This window comes from Saccopteryx leptura, chromosome 3 (genome assembly GCF_036850995.1).
Source record: "Saccopteryx leptura isolate mSacLep1 chromosome 3, mSacLep1_pri_phased_curated, whole genome shotgun sequence".
NCBI lineage: Eukaryota > Metazoa > Chordata > Mammalia > Chiroptera > Emballonuridae > Saccopteryx > Saccopteryx leptura.
The window spans coordinates 71,310,478-71,330,548 of record NC_089505.1 but is presented as its reverse complement, the minus strand read 5'-3'; the positions used below and the strand labels follow the sequence as shown (position 1 = coordinate 71,330,548).

The 20,071-nt window shown below is 44.2% G+C and overlaps 1 protein-coding gene across 1 annotated transcript; it reads right to left on the bottom strand.

Annotated features, from left to right (window-relative positions):
* Positions 1-3,715: 3,715 nt before the first annotated feature.
* On the bottom strand, positions 3,716-18,115 carry LOC136399224 (zinc finger protein 615-like). The gene is made up of 5 exons (XM_066374211.1): positions 17,879-18,115; positions 16,483-16,530; positions 15,942-16,068; positions 15,564-15,659; positions 3,716-6,221 (listed from the first exon to the last, which is right to left on the bottom strand). The coding sequence occupies exons 1-5, from the start codon at positions 17,900-17,902 to the stop codon at positions 3,922-3,924; spliced, it is 2,595 nt and encodes an 864-aa protein (XP_066230308.1). The 5' UTR covers positions 17,903-18,115; the 3' UTR covers positions 3,716-3,921.
* Positions 18,116-20,071: the final 1,956 nt, after the last annotated feature.

Sequence of the window (20,071 nt, the reverse complement as noted above, 5' to 3'; positions counted from 1 at the left end):
TTTGGGGAAGAGGATGCCCTGAGGCGGCCATTGCCAACCGGAAAAAGAGCGGCAGCATGAGCTGAAGTCGCTGTGTCCGGGCCTCGCTCTGAAAGTGAGACCAGCCACGGTTTGGGGCCAGTGAAAAAGGCCAACCAGAGCTGAGAATCCAAAAATATCATGGTCTATTTCTTTTTAAAAAGGTCCATGATAAGCTAATGGGGTACCATCCTTTCAACAAAAGATGCTGGGATAATTTTGTATCTTGTGGCAGAGAAATAAACTAAGACCCTAACTCCAGCCATAAACAAGAATTCAGTAAAATAGATTCAGATATAAGTATACGAGGTTCAAGTATAAAACTTATCAAAATAAATGGGAGAAATATTCAGGAACAGGTTACAAAAGCAAAGCATGAGAACTTGGAGCTTAGGCTTTAAGAGGGTGTCAGAAGTCCACATGCTCCAGACAGAGCCACCCTGTGTAGCCCACATTAATGCATACTTTTTGTGTGTGTGTTTATATTATTTTAGAGAAAGAGACAGAGAGAGGTAGGAGACACAGAAACATCAATCTGTTTCAGTATGTGCCCTGACTGGGGATAGAACCAGCAACACTTGCACTTGGGAAAAATGCTCTAAGCCAGTGGTCCTCAACCTTTTTTGGGCCACGGACCTGCATTTAGGGTGGGACAGATGAATGTATCACGTGACCGAGACAAGCGTCAACACTGAGCCTTAGACAGACATAACAGAGGGTTTCTGGTCATTTTTTAAAAATAAAACATTGGGCCCTGGCCGGTTGACTCAGCGGTAGAGCGTCGGCCTGGCATGCGGGGGACCCGGGTTCGATTCCCGGCAAGGGCACATAGGAGAAGCGCCCTTTTGGTTCTCTACTCCCCCCCCCCTTCCTCTCTGTCTCTCTCTTCCCCTCCCGCAGCCAAGGCTCCATTGGAGCAAAGATGGCCCGGGCGCTGGGGATGGCTCCTTGGCCTCTGCCCCAGGCGCTAGAATGGCTCTGGTCACAGCAGAGCGAAGCCCTGGAGGGGCAGAGCATCGCCCCCTGGTGGGCAGAGCCTCGCCACTGGTGGGCGTGCCGGGTGGATCCCGGTCGAGCGCATGCGGGAGTCTGTCTGTCTCTCCCCGTTTCCAGCTTCAGAAAAATACAAAAAAAATAAATAATAAAAAAATAAATAAATGAAACATTGTTCAGACTTAATTATAAATAAAACGGAAATAATGTAAGCTATTCTTTCTCTGCCAACCGGTACCAAATGGCCCACGGACCCGTATGGTCCGCGGCCCAGGGGTTGGGGACCACTGCTCTAACCAAGAGCCATACCTTTTTTTAATGCATAACTTTTAGATAACTCGAGTTAATGTCCTACTAGTTCACCCACAATTGTATTAACCCATTTAATATTACATATATACATAAAGACATTGTAATATGGAAATATTTATGAGAAGGTAAAATTAGATAACTTTTTTCCATTTTTTTCTTTTAATTAGCAAGAGAGACAGACAGAGATAATTGTGTTGTTTTAGTTGTTCATTGATTGCTTTCTCATACGAACTTTGTCGAGTGGGGGAGCCTCCAGTGGAGCCAGTGAATTCTTGCACGTGCCAGCGACCTATGGGCAGAAGCCAGCGACCATGGGATAATGTTAATGATGATGTGGACTCAAGCCAGCAACACTGCGCTCAAGCTAGTGAGCCTGCACACAAGCCAGATGACCCCATGCTCAAACCAGTGACCTCGGGGTTTTAACCTGGGACCTCAGATCAATCCACTGAGCTTCCACCTATCTGGCGGTAATTTTTTTTCTCTTAGTTCTATTGAGATTTAATTCATATATATTAAAACTATTCTTAAACTTTAAAATTTTTCATATTTATGTGAAAATCACTACGTACTACTATAAAGAATTCACATATACCTTCATTAAACTTCTGATCATGTGAACATTTTATACCACCATGGTACATTTGTCAAATTGAGAAATTCATGTAGTTATAATCTGCAACTAAATCACAGATTTTACTCTGATTTCACAAGTTATTCCACTGTCGTCCTTTTTCTGTTACAGTATGTACCTACAATACAATTAATATTTGTTTTACAATTATTCTTTACACATCATGTTTCCTTGATTTTTTCTATTCTGTGACCATTTTCTTTTTCTCATTTATGTTGTCAATTAATTTAAGACATACTCATGAGGTATTCTGTATATTAATCCATCTTTTGGGTTGTACTAAGTTTGTCACATTAAAGAGTGGAAATGCATTTTGGAAAAGACACCTCAGAATTGAAGTCTTTATCACAATTAATTAGAGGTAGAAAATATGAAAATGTCTTACAGCTAATCTCCTGGAAAAGGTAATATTTGCCAGGTTTCTACACTGAAAATAGCAAGAACGATTCTAACTAAAACAACCAGGGTACAGGGCGCCCATCAAGAGATTTCAACAATTATATGTACTATCAGTATGGAGAGTACTTGTAAAACCATAAACGTACATATAAATGGAGCAGATTAGAGATCCCACAAAAAGACCTGCACAAATCATATACACTCAGTTGTTTGTGAAAGGTAATAAGGCTTCAATGGTGGAAAAACCACTTTCCAACAAATGATGCTGGAACACTTAGAGGACCATTGGCATGTGTGACTCACTGACTGAATGAATGAATAAATACATGGAATCTCAACACACTCATCAAAGAAGTTTTTATCTGATAAAAGACTAGTATCCGCATCATAGAATTCCTAAAAGTCCACAATCCTAAAAAACATGAAAAGATCTTGAGCAGACATTTCCAAAGATAAGGAGATGGCAAATGAGCATATCAAAGGTGGTCAAAATCATTTGTTATTGGAAAATTACAATTTATCACAGTGATGTAGTTGATGCAAGTACCCAGCTATTAGAATTCCTGGAATTTTTAGTATGTCAGGTGATATCCTAACACCTGAGTCAAAGGCCATGGAGCCATCCTCAGAGCACAGGGCCAACTCGCTCAACTTTTAATCAGTGAGAGTATCTTTCCACATTTCAGTACATGCAAATGAAGTCCTTTCTGAGAAATTGGTGATATTCCATGATGTATATCTTTAAAAAAAAAGAAGATATTCAATAGAAACACACACAGGAAGACAGACAGGGACAGACATGAAAAACATCAACTCATTGTTGTGGCACTTTAGTTGATATTTGATTGTTTTATCATACATGCCTTGACTGGGGGGCTCCGACTGACCTAGTGACCCAATGCTCAAAGCCAGTGACCTTGGGTTTAAGCTAGAGACCTTGAGGTCATGTCTATTATCCCACGCTCAAGCTGGTTTGGGGCTTTAATCCAATGACCACGAGGTCATGTCTATGATTCCATGCTCAAACCGTTGACTTCGTGATCAGCTGGTGATCCTGAACTCATGCTGGCAACCTAGGGTATTTGCACCTGGGTCCTCAGCATCGCAGCTCAACACTTTATCCACTACACCAACACCTGGTCAAGCCATAAGGCGTATCTTCTTAAAGCCTTCACCACAATGCCTGACCTGTGAGGTGTAGTAGTGTTGACCTGGAATGTTGAGGTACTGCTTTGAAATACCAGGAGTGCCTGATCAAGGAACATATGAGAAACAACTTCTAGAAGTTGCTGCTTCTTGCTTCACTCCTATCCTGCTCTTATCTCTTGTTCAAATCAAATCAATAAATATTTTTTTAAAAAGAAGGCTTCACGATAATCACTGCATCTGTATAGCTTCTCTGTGTCAGTTTGCATACATATACTGTACGTATAATACTCTTCATGGAGAAGCCTTTCCCCTCTCACTGCTTATTCACGGTTTCACTAGGACTAAACTTACTGATACCCAGTGAGAGGACTCTTCTTGGCAAAACCTTTCCCACATACACGGCATACATAGAACTTTTATCCCATATGAGTCCTTTGATGTAAAATCAGTTTGGTCTTCACTCGGAAGTCTTTCCCACAGTCACTGCATGCATACGGCTTCTCTCCCGTATGAATCCTTTCATGTACAGTAAGTTGGCTCTTCACTCGAAAGCCTTTCCCACATTCACTGCATACATATGGCTTCTCTCCGGTGTGAGTCCTTTGATGTCTAATCAGTTTGCTCTTCTCTGGAAAGCCTTTCCCACATTCACTGCATACATACGGCTTTTCTCCCGTATGAATCCTTTGATGTACAGTCAGTTGGCTCTTCACTCGAAAGCTTTTCCCACATTCACTGCATACATATGACTTCTCTCCCGTGTGACTCCTTTGATGTACAGTTAGTTGGCTCTTCACTGGAAAGCCTTTCCCACATTCACTGCATATGTATGGTTTTTCTCCTGTGTGAGTTCTCTGATGTACAATCAGACTACTCTTCATAGTAAAGCCTTTCCCACATTCATTGCATATACACGGTTTCTCTGTAGAATGAGTTTGCTGATGTACAGTGAGCGCTCTCTTCATGCTGAAGCCTTTCCCACATACACCACATACATAGGGCTTCTCTCCTGTATGAGTCCGTTGATGCACAAGTAGCTTGCTCTTTGCTGGAAAGCCTTTCCCACACTCACTGCATATGTATGGTTTCTCTCCTGTGTGAGTTTGTTGATGGACAATCAGGCTACTCCTCACAGTAAAGCCTTTGCCACATTCAGTGCATATACATGGTTTCTCCAAAGAATGAGTTCGTTGATGTATATTGAGAGTTCCCTTCATCCTGAAGCCTTTCCCACACACACTACATACATAGGGCTTCTCTCCTGAATGAGTCCGCTGATGCACCAGCAGCTTGCTCTTCACTGAGAAGCCTTTTTTACATTCACTGCAAATATACGGTTTCTCTCCTGAATGAGTTTCCTGATGAATAATGAGTCTGTACCTCTTTGAAAAGCCTTTTCCACATTCACTGCATCTATACAATTTCTCTCCTGTATGAGTTCGATGATGAGCAATGAGACGACTCTTCTCGATGAAGCCTTTCCCACATTCACTGCATTTGTAAGGTTTCTCTCCTGTATGAGTTTTCTGATGTTTATGGAGATTAGACTTTGTAGAAAAGGTCTTCTCACATAGACTGCATCCATGGGGTTTCTCTCCTGTATGAGTTCGATGATGAGCAATGAGACGACTCTTCCTGAGGAAGCCTGTTCCACATTCACTGCATCTATACAATTTCTCTCCTGTATGAGTTTGATGATGAGCAATAAGACGACTCTTCTCGATGAAGGCTTTCCCACATTCACTGCATTTATAAGGTTTCTCTCCTGTATGAGTTTTCTGATGTTTATGGAGATTAGACTTTGTAGAAAAGGTCTTCTCACATAGACTGCATCCATAGGGTTTCTCTCCTGTATGAGTTCGATGATGAGCAATAAGAAGACTCTTCCTTAGGAAGCCTTTTCCACATTCACTGCATTTATATGGTTTCTCACCTGTATGAGTTTTCTGATGTTTATTTAGATTAGATTTTGAAGAGAAGGTCTTCCCACATAGACTGCATCCATGGGGTTTCTCTCCTGTATGAGTTCGATGATGATAAATGAGCTGATACCTATAAATGAAAGCTTTGCCACATTCAATACATATGTAAGGTTTCTTTCCAACATGAACATTCTGATGTATATTCAACTGTCCTTTATTGAGAAAGGTTTCAACAAAATTATTGCATTCATACTGATTCAGTCCTGTAGGAACTATCTGATGTTCAGTAAAACTGGACTGTCCGGTGAAGGCATTCTCACACAGACTGAATCCATATGGTTTCCCTCCAATATAAATTCTCTGATATTCAGTGAGCTGAGCCATATTGATGAAGGCATTCTCACATTCAGTGCTCGTGTGGGCTTTCTCAACATTGTGAGTTCTCTGTTGGGGAATGACCTGGGACTTCTTTTCGATGGACTTGGTACTGGGATGCAACCTAATTTCAGTGTAAAATAGTTCATGGTTACCATGCAGAATGGACGTCCCATCTCCATTCAAGTGAACAGAGTTCTTTAATTTAAAACTTCTGGTTTGGTTTTCAAAACTTAATTTTGATTTTAAGGGGTTTTTGCATATCTCCAACATTTCACAGTTCTTCCTCAATAGGAAACAGCTTTCACTCTGATTTACAATATTTGCAAACATATCATGTTCACAGCATTCTTCCCCACTTTTATCAATGCTTGGAGCTTGAAAGTGACTCTGCAGAGGCTCATTAACTTCCCTGAGTTCTAGGAGAGAAAACAACAGTGAATCATTCTGTAGCCTTTCATAATGTTAGTTTGAAATAAAACTTTACCAAATGCCTCTGTGTAAAGTAACTATTTAGTGATAAAGCTTTAGTGTTATTCAAATAAGAAATATATTTATGGACTTGACCAGAGTTCTAGACTCTGAGCCTGTATAATACTTGTACTTTCCTATGTGATAAAAGCATATTTTGTTTTAAAGAAAAAAACATTTTTCTTTTATAGTTTCTTTAATTTTCCTGAGAGAGAAGAAGTGATAATGAGGCAGACTTCCACATGTGTCCTGACGAGGATCCACCTGGCAACCACATCTGGGGCCGATAATCAAGTACCAAGTTATTTTTAGCACTTGAAGCAACACAACCCAACCAAGTCATCCTCAGTGCCAGGTACCATACTGGAACACATCAAGCAATTGGCTGTAGGAGGGAAAGAGGGAGAGAAAGGGGAGAGAAGCAGATGTTTCCTTCTTCTGTGTTCCCTGACTAGGAACCAAACCTGGGACATGTATATGCTGGGCCAATGCTCTATCCACTGAGCCACCAGCCAGGGCCAACAAGAACTCTTTCAATAACTACTGAGTTTATGCTGGTAAACTGACTTATCACAGGATTCCTACCTAGTGTCTGGGTGCAGTTGGGCAAAATAAATGCCTTCCTGTAGCTCTTCTCTTGCTAGGAAAGTTTGCTCACCCCATGTGTTTGCAAGTTCTTCAACCAGCCATGCGATCCTAACAAAATCAAACAGGCAACCAACTATCAGCACCTGCATGGACTCCAAGGCTAAACACAGAGCCAACCTGGGTGCAACCAGAATACAGAGTATGCTAGTCTGACAAGAACAAATGGGATTGCAAGACACAGAATATCTAGACACTTGTCTTTGTAATGGGCTAAATGAAGACAAGGTGGACTTTATCCATGGTGGGAGAGATGAAGATGAGACATTGGAAATCTGTGGACAACCTTGCATTTCAACCCCAAAGATTAACACAAAACCCCTAAAAAATGCCTTCAGTTGAAGTAAATATTTAGTGGCAATTGTATATGTTGCAGAATAAGAAATGTATTTGGGCCCTGGCAGTTGGATCAGTGGTAGAGCGTCAGCCTGGCGTGCAGGAGTCCCGAGTTCGATTCCTGACCAGGGCACACAGGAGAAGCACCCATCTGCTTCTCCAAGCCTCCCCCTCTCCTTCCTCTCTGTCTCTCTCTTCCCCTCCCGCAGCCAAGGCTCCACTGGAGCAAGGTTGGCCCGGGCACTGGGGATGTCTCTGTGGCCCCTCCCTCAGGCGCTAGAATGGCTCTGGTTGCGGCAGAGCATCGCCCAGATGAGCAGAGCATCGCCCCCCTGGTGGGCATGCCGGGTGGATCCCGGTCGGGTATGTGCGGGAGTCTGTCTGACTGCTTCCCCGTTTCCAGCTTCAGAAAATTTTTTTTAAAAATTAAAAAAAAAAAGAAATGTATTTGTTCTTTGTCCACAGTGGTTGACACTGAGTATGTAAAACTCTCATAACCTACTAAGTGAGAGTATCTTTCATTTGACATAAAAGAACTCTTTCAAAAGACAGAGTTTATGCTAATGAAGAGACTGAGCACAGGGTTCCTACATGGCCTCAGGATGCAGTTACTTACCAGAAGGACCAATGGAGTGAAAGGTTTACTTTCAGACCCACCAACTGTCCTCTTGGAAAGAAGCGATGGCTTAGAGTTTAAAGCTCTATAAAAATGATTATTCATATCTGATTAGTTTCTGGGTTAGGGAACACATTCATGTGCCTGCTCTATGGTTCACCGCAGTTCCATGGGCAGAGAGGTGCCTATAATTAGGAATTCTTCAGACCTTGTCCTATATACCAATTCACCTGTCTCTTTTATAATAAATGAGTAAAAATTAGTATTTCTCTGAGTTCTGTAACCTGCTCTAGCAAATTAACTGAATCCAAGGAAGGACTCATGAGAACCTCCAATTTTAGCCAGTTGGTCAGACGCGCACATTACAATCTGGACATAAAAACTGACATCAGAAATAGAGGAAGTCTTGTGGAACTGAACTCTTACCTTGTAGGTTCTGACACTAGTTCTAGGCAGATAGTGTCAGAATTTAATTAATTTATAAGATACCCACTTCAGTAACTCTAGGGGTAGAAACCTAAAGCAAAGAAATAAAGGCCTGATATCAGTCTGTGAAAGATAGTAAAAGAAGCATGGAGACCTAAGTGGTACAGAATGTCAGAAAATACGGGCCAGCGCAAAAGTAGGTTTTCAATTGTTCATATGAAAAACAATAGAACAGGGGTACCAAACTACGGCCTGCGGGCCACATGTGGCCCCTTGAGGCCATTTATCCGGCCCCTGCTGCACTTCTGGAAGGGGCACCTCTTTCCTTGGTGGTCAGTGAGAGGAGCATAGTTCCCATTGAAATACTGGTCAGTTTGTTGATTTAAATTTACTTGTTCTTTATTTTAAATATTGTTTTTGTTCCCGTTTTGTTTTTTTTACTTTAAAATAAGGTATGTGCAGTGTGCATAGGGATTTGTTCATAGTTTTTTTTATAGTCCGGCCCTCCAATGGTCTGAGGGACAGTGAACTGGCCCCCTGTGTAAAAAGTTTGGGGACCCCTGCAATAGAATAAATAACAATATAAGAATAACCTCTGTGTACTAGCCAAATGGCTCAATGGTAGAGCAACAGCCTGGAGTTGGATGTCCAGGGTTTGATTTTGTCAGGGTACACAGCAGAAATGCCCGTCTGCCTCTTCACCCCTCCCCCTCTCTCTTCATTCTCTCTCATCCCGTTCTGTAGCCATGGTTTGATTGGAATGAGTTGGTCCCAGGAGCTGAGAATGGCTCTATGGCCCCTCCTCAGGTGCTAAAGTAGCTCAGTTGACGTGCAATGTTGCAATGGCGCCAGATGATGGACAGAGCAACACCAGGGGCATGGATCCAGGTCAGGGGGCATGTGGGAGTCTGTCTCTCTGCCTCCCCAACTCTCAGTTAATAATAAAAAATGAAAAAAAAATTATTACGTGACTTGAGCCACTGGGTAGGTCAAATGCCTATTAGTAAAATGAGGAAAATCACTGAAGTCCAGAATAAGTAAAATCTGTAGTTCATTGTGAAACAAAGTTTAAGATTAATATTGCACAGCCAAGTACAAACGAAGAAACCAAGGGAACGAGTACATCTTAAATAAGGTTTTATCTGAAACAGTAGCATGGATCTCATTAACATATAGAAAGCAAGATTACTAAATATACAGTGTTTCAAAACATGTAGAATAAAAGGTGAGACACATGGTTCTGGAATTCAGTAAGGCAACCAAAGAGCACCAAACACTAGGCAGTGTGATCAGGTGCACTCGCAGAGCCAGGTGGACAGAACAAATACATGGTGAGAACGGGTGTGGACCCTCAGCATCTGATTTCCAGGGAAGTGTAACAGACTGAGGAGGGTTATCGTATTCCAAACATATGCCTTTCTTCTTCATTCTGCCAACACCCTAACCCTCCCAGAACACTATCTCCAAGCTGGACAAGAGATCCTGAAATCAAGTCACAAACTAACGGTCTTCCTGGAACACAATGTCCTTCCTATGTTCTTACATCAAGAGGGTGGATGACATGCAGTCAAGCGCTAATTCAGCAGGCACGGACCCACCATCTGCGCACATTCCAAAGAAAAGACTGGCCCTGAGTCATTACTGGTGAATAAGCTGTGACACCCTGAGATATCTTGCCTGATGGATGTGTCTTTTTCTGTGTGTATTTTTCCGAAGTTAGAAGCGGGAAGGCAGACAGACTCCCCCATGCATCCAATAGGGATCCACACGGCATGTCCACCAGGGGGCAATGCGCTGCTGATGGGGCCTTGCTCCACTGTGGAAGGAGCCCTTCTAGCACCTGAGGCGGAGGCCATGGAGCCATTCTCAGAGCCTGGGCAATCTTTGCTCCCATGGAGCCTTGGCTGCCGGAGGGGAAGAGAGAGACAGAGAGAAAGAAGAGGGAGAGGGGTGGAGAAGTAGATGGGCACTTCTCCTGTGTGCCTTGACCAGTAATCAAAACAGGGACTTCCACACGCCAGGCCGACGCTCTACCACTAAGGAATTAGGCCATACCAGACAGTGTATGTGAACAATGTGATTTATGGTGGATGCCTGCTTTGGTGTGCCCAAGGTTTGGTACAACACTGTAACCTTTTCACTTTGGGGGCTAGACAGCCCAGCTGGGTCAGCTTCTCTGGTTGGCAATCCTTCACACATGTTATCAATCAGAAAAGTTTTTCAGACAATAAACATGTCTTATCTGTTTCCCTGGGTCAGGAGTCCAAGCATATAGCCCTTTGCCTAACTGAGTCCTTTTCTCAGGGTTTCAAAACTGCGTGAAGATGTCAGCAAGCCTTGTGAACTTATCCGGAGCTGGGACCTCTTCCAAGTTCACTGGTTGTTGGCAGAATTCAGTTCCTGTGATTGTAGGACTAAAGTCCTCGACTACCAGAGGCAGCATGCTATTTCCTGATGGGTGACCCTCTCTAGCAGGCATGGTAACAGGGGAGCACCTGCTATGACTTTTGTTCCTGTCTTTTTTTTTTTAATTTTATTTATTTTTTACAGAGACAGAGAGTGAGTCAGAGAGAGGGATAGACAGGGACAGACAGACAGGAACAGAAAAAGATGAGAAGTATCAATCATTAGTTTTTCATTGCGCATTGCAACACCTTAGTTGTTCATTGATTGCTTTCTCACATGTGCCTTGACCGCGGGCCTTCAGCAGACCGAGTAGCCCCTTGCTGGAACCAGCAACCTTGGGTCCAAACTGGTGAGCCTCGCTCAAACCAGATGAGCCAGCACTCAAGCTGGCGACCTCAGAGTATCGAACCTGGGTCCTTCCACATCCCAGTCCGACGCTCTATCCACTGCGCCACCAACAGGTCAGGCTTGTTCCTGTCTCTTATCTTTAGACACTTTGAGATGGCTCTCTTGACTAGATCAGAGAATTTAGGACTTTACACATCACTCTTAAATTTTGTCCCATACATCTTTTATTCTTTTTTTTTTTTTTTTTTGTATTTTTCTGAAGCTGGAAACGGGGAGAGACAGTCAGACAGACTCCCGCATGCGCCTGACCGGGATCACCCCGCACGCCCACCAGGGGCGACGCTCTGCCCCCCCGGGGGTGATGCTCTGCCCCCCCGGGGGGTCACGCTGCCGCATCAGAGCCACTCTAGCGCCTGGGGCAGAGGCCAGGAGCCATCCACAACGCCTGGGCCATCATTGCTCCAATGGAGCCTTGGCTGCGGGAGGGGAAGAGAGAGACAGAGAGGAAGGAGGGGGGGGGGTTGAGAAGCAAATGGGCGCTTCTCCTATGTGCCCTGGCTGGGAATCGAACCCGGGTCCCCACACGCCAGGCCGCCGCTCTACCGCTGAGCCAACTGGCCAGGGCCTCCCATACATCTTTTATATTTGAAATTTTAATCTGCAGTGTTATGTTGTCACAAATTGTAACCAGGATTATAACAGCACACTCTCTTCCCTCATAATGTCTACCTTCTAAACAATAGGTAAGGTGGCTCATTTTTTCCCCCTTCTTTTTCCAAGTGAGAGGAGGGGAGATAGAGACAGACTCCTGCATGCACCTTGACCAGGATCCACTTGGAATCCTTGTGCGAGCCGATGCTCTGCCCATTTGGGGCCACGCTCGCAACAGCGGTATTTTTTAGTGCCTGAGATGAAGGTTCCATGGAACCATCCTCAGAGCCCGAGGCCCATGCACTGGAACCAATCATTCGATGGCTGCAGGAGGGGGAGAGAGAGAAAATGGGAGAGGTGGAGAAGCAAGTGGTCACTTTTCTTGTGTACCCTGACCAAGCGTCAAACCTAAGACATCCTCAGGCTGGGCCGACGCTCTAGCATTGAGCCAACTGGCCAGAGCCAAGGTAATTCAATTTTACAATTACTTAAATAATGCCAGTCTTCTACTCAAAAGTTCCTACTGGTTTCTCAAATCATTTGTAATGAATGCAAGGATTTAAATAGCCTTGATAAGTGACGTGTGACCACTTATCAAGTATCTCAGAACTTCCTGCTGCCACCTCATTGTCCTTGTCTCCTGTCATTTCCTCTCTTCCTAATTATGCAATATCCAGACAAGGTTTCTGAGAGTTCCTCAAACACATTCAGGTTCAGCTCTTTGAACCCCCCCCCCCATAGTCTCATATTTGGAAAACTCTGGGAGCTGACTCACAACACTGAGGTCGCTGGCATGAGTGTGGGCTTATCAGCTTGAGTACAGGATTGCTGGCTTAGTCTGAGATCACTGACATGATCCCATAGTCACTGGCTTGAAGCCCATGGTCTCTGGCTTGAACAAGAGCTCACTAGCTTTCATGGAGCCCCCATCAAGGCACGTGTGAGAAGCAATCAGTGAACAGCTAAAGTGCCACAACCACGAGTTAATGCTTCTCATCTCTTTTCCTTTCTATCTTCCTGTCTCTCTCCCCTTAAAAAAAAAAAAAAAAGCCTTACTTAAGAGCCACACCCACTCCTGAAAGTACAATTCTGGCAAAAAACAGACACTTTTACATTGCTGGGTTAATTTTTCTTACAACCGTTTTTAATCTAAGATATATCTTTTTATTTTATATAGTACTTCTGTTGAGACCAAAGGTACTGTGAAGATGAGATATAGGACTACTTTTTTTTCTCTATCTTTTTTGTACTGTTGTTAGCTGAAAACTATCAGGATATCAAAAAGAAAGTTTTAATGGCCCTGACTGGTTGGCTCAGCGGTAAAGTGTTGGCCCAGTGTGTGGAAGTCCCGGGTTCGATTTCCGGTCAGGGCACACAGGAGAAGCACCATCTGCTTCTCCACCCTTCCCCCTCTCCTACCTCCCTCTCTCTTTCTCTCTCTCTCTCTCTCTCTCTCTCTCTCCCCCTCCCTCAGCAAAAGGCTTCATTGGAGCAAAGTTGGCCCAGGCACTGAGGATGGCTCCATGACCTCTGCCTCAGGTGCTAGAATGGCTCTCGCTGCAACAGAACACCATCTCAGATGGGCAGAGCATTGCCCCCCAGTGCGTTTGCCAGGTGCATCCCAGTGGGAAGCATGCAGGAGTCTGTCTGACTACCTCCCGCTTCTAACTTCGGAAAAATACAAAAACAAAGCAAGTTTTACAGAAATAAAGCAATCACATCAACTGAAGACGGCAATCACAGGTATGGACCACCCTAAAAAGTGTGTCCATAAAGCACAGAAACTGTCCAGTCAAGATGATCGTATATCATGCAGATCACAGCAGGAGAGAGGGCCATTTCATATGACAGGAAACTTGGATACTCGAGACTAAGTGACACCAAAAGATGATGGAAAAGTAATCAATTTCATTTTTATATCCTAGTGATAAATACTGAAACATGCAATCAAGAACACAATTCCAATTACTGCATAATAAAAGACAATATCATACACAGGTACAACCTAAGAAAGGAAAGGCTTAAAGGTTTTATTCTGAAACTTATACAAGTTTGTTGGAAGAAATTAAAGACCTAATTAGAAAGAAAAGCACCCAATGATCCAATATTAGGATGAAGAATATAGTTAAAATGAACTTACTACCCAATGAGATAGAGTCAATGTAATCCCTATCAAAATCCTAGCTGCTTTGTTTTGTAGACATTCACAAGCTTATTCTAAAATTCAAGTGAAAATTTAAAAATGAAGATGTCAAAGTGATCTGGAAAGAGAGGAGTGCCATTGGAGAATTCACTCTTTCCAATTTTGAAAGCTGCTACAAAGGTATAGAAATAAAAAACACTGGGCCCTGGATGTCTAGCTCAGTGGTAGAGCATCAGCCCGGTATGTGGAAGTCCCGGGTTCGATTCCCAGCCAGGGGACAGGAGAAGCGCCCATTTGCTTCTCCACTTTTCCTCTTCCTCTTTCTCTCTGTCTCTCTCTTCCCCTCCCGCAGCTAAGGCTCCAACGGAGCAAAGCTGGCCTGGGCGCTGAGAATGGCTCCATGGCCTCTGCCTCAGGCGCTAGAATGGCTCCATTTGCATTGGAGCAATGCCTCCCATGGGCAGAGCATGGACCCCTGGTGGGAATGCCTAATGGATCCCGTTTGGGCACATATGAGAGTCTGTCTCTCTGCATCCCCGCCTCCCCACTTCTCACTTCAGAAAAATACAAAACATACCAACCAAAAAAAAAAACCCACCATGAAAATATGTACACATAAAATGTTCCAAAATTGAGTATGGTGACGGTTACACAACTAATTAATATACTAAAAACCAATTAACTTTTCAGTTAAATGGCTAAATTATTATGTGAATTAAATCTAAAGAAAACAAATATATGAGGTAAAATCAGAAGCTTTAGGAAAACAAATGCAGCGATAACATCTAACAATGAAGACAATCTGATTTAGACAAACTCGGAAGGATGGCACGTGAAGCACACACACGTTAGGACCTCGTTTACACTCGAACTCGTGTGGCATGTTAACAGGAACTTTCCTTGTTAATCAAATGAAACAACACAGAGCTTTATAAGAGAGCTAAAAAGAAAAAATAAACAACAAAAAAAGAGAACTCAGTATAGAGAGAACATCTCAAGTGATGTCACAATGGAAAGAATTTAAAATGTCTAGTGCAGAAAAGGAAACTCAGTGTAAAAAAAGAATGGAGTTCAGGTGATTCCTGCTCCCACATGGAAAAGGATAAGTCAGAGGCCAGCTGCCATGGCAATGAGTACAGTGCACAGGAAGGAAGTGGGTATTAGACAATATTAAAGAGATGTTAATGTTGGAGTCCATCTCACAGAACAGAAAAAGGTTCACTTAGGGGAACTGCTGAAACATTCAAGACTGATGAGAACTGCGTATGAAAAACGTTTGAAGCAGGTGGACAAAGAACAACATAAATGCAGCATGAAAACCAGGCTGTCACGGGGACACAGCCTCCAAGGTGGGGCTGAAAGTTATGAAGAGAAATCGCTATTTCCAAACAGGGCAGGAAGGCGCAGCAGTTAGAAGAATGTGATGAATTCAAAGTACCGTCTTTCTAGAGAGGCAAGAAAAGTAAAATTTCATAGCAAGAAAGGGGGAAACATGCAGAGACACTGAGGCCGAGGACGAAGAACAGGAAGATCTGAGAATCCTAGGAAGAAGAAAACTATGCAAACAAACCAAGATGTAGAAAGAATAAACAGGGACCGTTGCTCTAATGAGAAAAAAAAAAAAGGTATGTTTTTCTTTGGTTTCCTCATTCACTGTCATGGCTCTGACACCTTCTCTGACTCCCTGGTCCCCCACCTTGCTGATTCTCACTCACTCACCTGGACAGAGCAGATGTTGGGGTTCATCCCCTACTGTCCACGGTTCTTCCCCTCGCTCCAACTTGGAAAGCGCATCTGGTTTGCTGGATTGATACCCTGCTCAGAGGGAAAAATGACACAAGACTTAAACTTACTGAACTGAGCTGCGGTCAGTCAAGACGAACAATGTTACATTTCAGGGAATGAACACGCTTCACATCTGTAACACAAAGTCTGTTGTCTCAGGAGGCAGAATGTTATACCTTCTTGTCTGAGGTAATGGGAGGATCTGAGGTTCTACCTTTCAGAGAACTGTAGTTATTCAGGAGAGGTAAGCAACTGAGGGGGAAAAAGCCACTGACAGACACCTTCTAAGTGACACAGGGGAGCTGTCCTCACCCAATGACACCAGATGGCTGGAGATCTCCAACATCACGTCCCGGTACAGGTCCTTCTGATCGGGGTCCAGGAGCTGCCACTCCTCCCGGGTGAAGTCCACAGTCACATCGTGAAATGTGAGGCATTCCTGTATCAACACAGTGCTGGTTAATGGTGTGATATGCTTTCGATGATATAAAAGAAATGTTAGTTTTTCTGCACATTTTCATTTTATATGATACATCTATAGAGTGAAAGAAGTTTTATTTTGTTGTTTGTTTATTTATTTATGTATTTATTTATTTTTTGGACAGAGCCAGTCAGAGAGTCAGAGAGAGGGACAAATAGGGACAAACAGACAGGAAGGGAGAGAGAGAAGCATCAGTTCTTCGTTGTGGCACCTGAGTTGTTCATTGATTGTTTTCTCATATGCGCCTTGACCAAGTAACTACAGCAGAGCAAGTGATCCCTTTTTCAAGCCAGTGACTTTGGGCTCAAGCCAGCGACCTCGCACTGAAACCAGATGAGCTGTGTACAAGCTGGGCACTTTGGCGTTTCTAACCTGGGTCCTCTGCATCCTAGTCCGATGCTCTATCTGGTGCGCTACCGCCTGTCAGGAGAAAGAAGTTTAATTTTAATATGCAGTTGAATAATCACTGTTAGGGTTAGGTTTATGGGTCCTCTAAATCCAGAGCCCCTTCAAAACTCAAATTCCCCTCATCCAACTTCTCACTATGGCAACTTTTTCATTAAGCATCTGCCTCACCCAACCTCCCCCTTCCCTTAAGGAAATGCCCCCACCCTGGGATGGTTCTGAGAAATGTCTGTGGGACAAGGTCATCCGAAGGAACCTGAGAGTTGGGAAAAAGAGACAGTCTGTGATTAAGGCAACAAATCAAGATATACTAAATCTAAGCATGTCCAGGCGCAGGCACCCCCATGGCAGCAAAGGCCTGCAGCAACCCCTTTATCTAACGCTCCCTCCATCCCTGCAGCTCCAGGCTGACACCCTTTGTTGGTTTCAGCCCACTTGCATCCAGGTGCTTTCAAAATAAACTTTCCTTTTGGCACAGACTAGCCTCGTGTTTTTGGTTCAGCCCCCATGGTATCTGCCTTTCATTCTGGTGCCAAAACCCAGGAGCTGTGTGTCAGAGACAAGTCAAGGGTCTAAAGCTGACCCCAGCAGGGGTGAGGTTTCACACCCGGTGAGTGGTAAGAGGTATCAGCCCATCTCAGGCTTACCTCCAGATCTTGCCTCTCTTGCCCGTGGAGTTGAGAGACTGGTCTCCCTGACCCTCTGGCCGTGCCTCCTGAACCCACCAAGAAGGGAAATTTTCTTTTCCTATGCAGAGACCAACTGAAAACCAGACACCGGGATCTGCCATCTTGTTTCAGTGAACCAAATCCACACCAGGCAACAATCACATTCGGGTGAGTGAATGTAGTGGCTCTAAAATCAGAAACTTTCCCAAACCCTCCTGCACCTCTCATTCCACCATGCAGGATGGTCCATCTCAAACATTCAACGTTGTTCAGAGGGCATTCAGGCATTTGCCAGGCATTGGCCTCTGGTTGGGCTGCCCTACAGCGACGCCTGGAAAGCAGCCAGCCTCCATTTCCAGGGGCCTAAGGCAGCGGGGATGCCTCCCTTGTCCAAACGCTCATCCCTCCACATCATGGGGAACTCTCAACCCACTATCCCCAACAGACAACCTGTCTGGGTTGCCTCCAAAGAATCCTCCAAATGCTCAGTCTTATACCAGATCTTAGGCCAGTGATGGGCAATCTTTTCAGCTTGGTGTGTCAAAATTCACCAAAAAACCAAGCATAACTCGGTGGTGTGTCACTTTGAAAAAACCCATAATTTTGCAATATTTATACTTTAAATACCAAAAATGTATAATTGTAATAGATAACTATTTAACAAACCAAAAACTATATATTTATATTTAACTTACCTGCTTAGTGACTTCTTTGTTCATCTGTCAGTCGGTTTCTTTTGTTGGTCTTGATATTATTTAACTTCTGTGGGGTGCCGTGAACTAAGATAAGTGAGGGGGAGGGGGAACTCTTTAACTAACCTGCCTATTAGTGACTTTTTTGTTGCTGAATATCATTGGCTAAATCTTCAGTTCAAGGTTGGTATTGTGTACACTTCAAGCCCAAGCAAGCACTACTAACTTCATCTGTCAATCTGTTTCTTTTGTTGGTTTTAATATTATTTAACACTTAGAATAAGGTCTCACAAAAAAGTACGTAGAGGGAAAAATTGTGAGTAAAGCCACTGCTATATTTTTCAGGGTGCTAAAAGTGTCTGGTAATCAGTTCCAGGCACTCCATATTTCCTGTTTGTAGTGGCACTCAGCTTGATTCTCCAAGCGGCACCTTTCCAGATTCTCAAGCTTTGACCTCAAGTCAACAAACACCTGAGCCCACATGCTGTCTTGAAATTCTGCAAGTTGCACCTTATGTAAATTAAGATGGCTGCCACTATTTCTAATGGCAGGAAATGGCACCCATAGCACAGGCCCTCACCTCTCCCAGACTCCCTGTCACTTATCTCAGTAATGGTCAATTAGAAATCCATGACACCCCAGAACAGTAGATTGAATGATGGTTGCTGTGGTTATGTGGTTGCTGGTAATGGTGATCACAGGGCCCCCATAGATACGTCCCCCGCGGCATTCCGCTGCTCCCTGCTCCGCCAGCCAGAAGTGAGGTCAAAGATCCCCTAACTGGAAGTCCCAGAACCAGACACTCTGTGCCGGAGTTCTGTTGATTTGGCCTACAGACCTCTGGCACAGAGTGTCTACACTACAGCAAATATTTTATCCTCGGCTACTGCACTTCGTCGTGCAGGAGCCGAGGATGAAACGTCCTTCTTGGCATGCGGCCCATACTTCTCTGGTATGTGGCCACATGCAGCCGCGTGTCATCGAAAATGGCTACGCCTGTCAGTGCTGACACGCCTGTCATAGGTTCGCCATCATGGTCTTAGGCTGTCAGTGAAACGAAGTGTCCCAGATCCCCTATATCCAGGCCTTGCTTGCACTCAGATCACAACCCACTGTGTGATTCTTGCTCTCCCTCTCAAATGTTTCTTCTCCACTTAAAACAGAAGCATCCCCCTGACTTGGAAGACCCTTCTAGAGTTTCCTCCTTTGATCTTGCCAACCACAGAGCCCCATTCTTGCCTCTTGTTTTTGCTCCCTCTGCTCCTCAACCTCCTAATTCCCAGGATGCAACCTCGTAGCAACCAGAGCCCCCTCCCTATTCACTATGGCCACTGTCCTGCACCTCCCCCTCCCTCCAGGTTTTCCCACAGGCACAGGCATGGACCCCTTCTTCACCAGTGCAGACCCGCTCTGAGATGATCTTCAGTCCTGCTTCCTCCCCTACCTCGGCCCCCATCATTGGGATCCCTTTTATGGAAGGTAGCTGGTGTCCAGGGCACTGTCCTAGTTCATGACCCTATTTCCTTAACTGATCTATCGCAGAGATATAAGACCTGAGACCCCTCTAGTGCAGGACAAGTAGTTCTTCACATGAATTTCACTTCCCAGTCTGCACCTGGCATCCGGCACAAACTACTAAAGCTGGAAAACAAACCACAAATTCCCCAACAAGACCTTTTAAACTTGGCCTTCAAGATCTTTAACAATAGGGACAAAGAAGTCCCAAATTACAAACTAGCTCACTTTCAAATGTTAGCCTCTGCCATCAAGAGCCCACAGACTGAATCCTGGAGCACTAAGGATGATCCGAAAAGCAAAAATTATCCTATTACAACCAAGCCAGGTGCTTGCTGTAAGTGAGCCAATGACGGTCACTGGGCCAGCAAGTGTCCTCATCCAGGCCTGCCCTCAAAGCCTGGCTCCCTTTGCAGTTGGCCCCATTGGAAGTCGGACTGTGACTGGACCTCTCTAGGTAAGACCCTCATCTTTTCCTAGGCTGGCTGAGCCCTCCTCTCCAGAGCTGATAGGCCTGGCCCCTGAAGAACAAAGATGCCTGGGGATGAAAGCCCACATCTTCTGAGCATTGAGCAAAACTTGATGGTGGCAAGTAGGCCAATTTTTTTCCTTATAAATACCAGGACAACTTATTCTACTTTACTAGAGTACAAAAGACCCCTCCAAGAGTCCGCAGTCTCT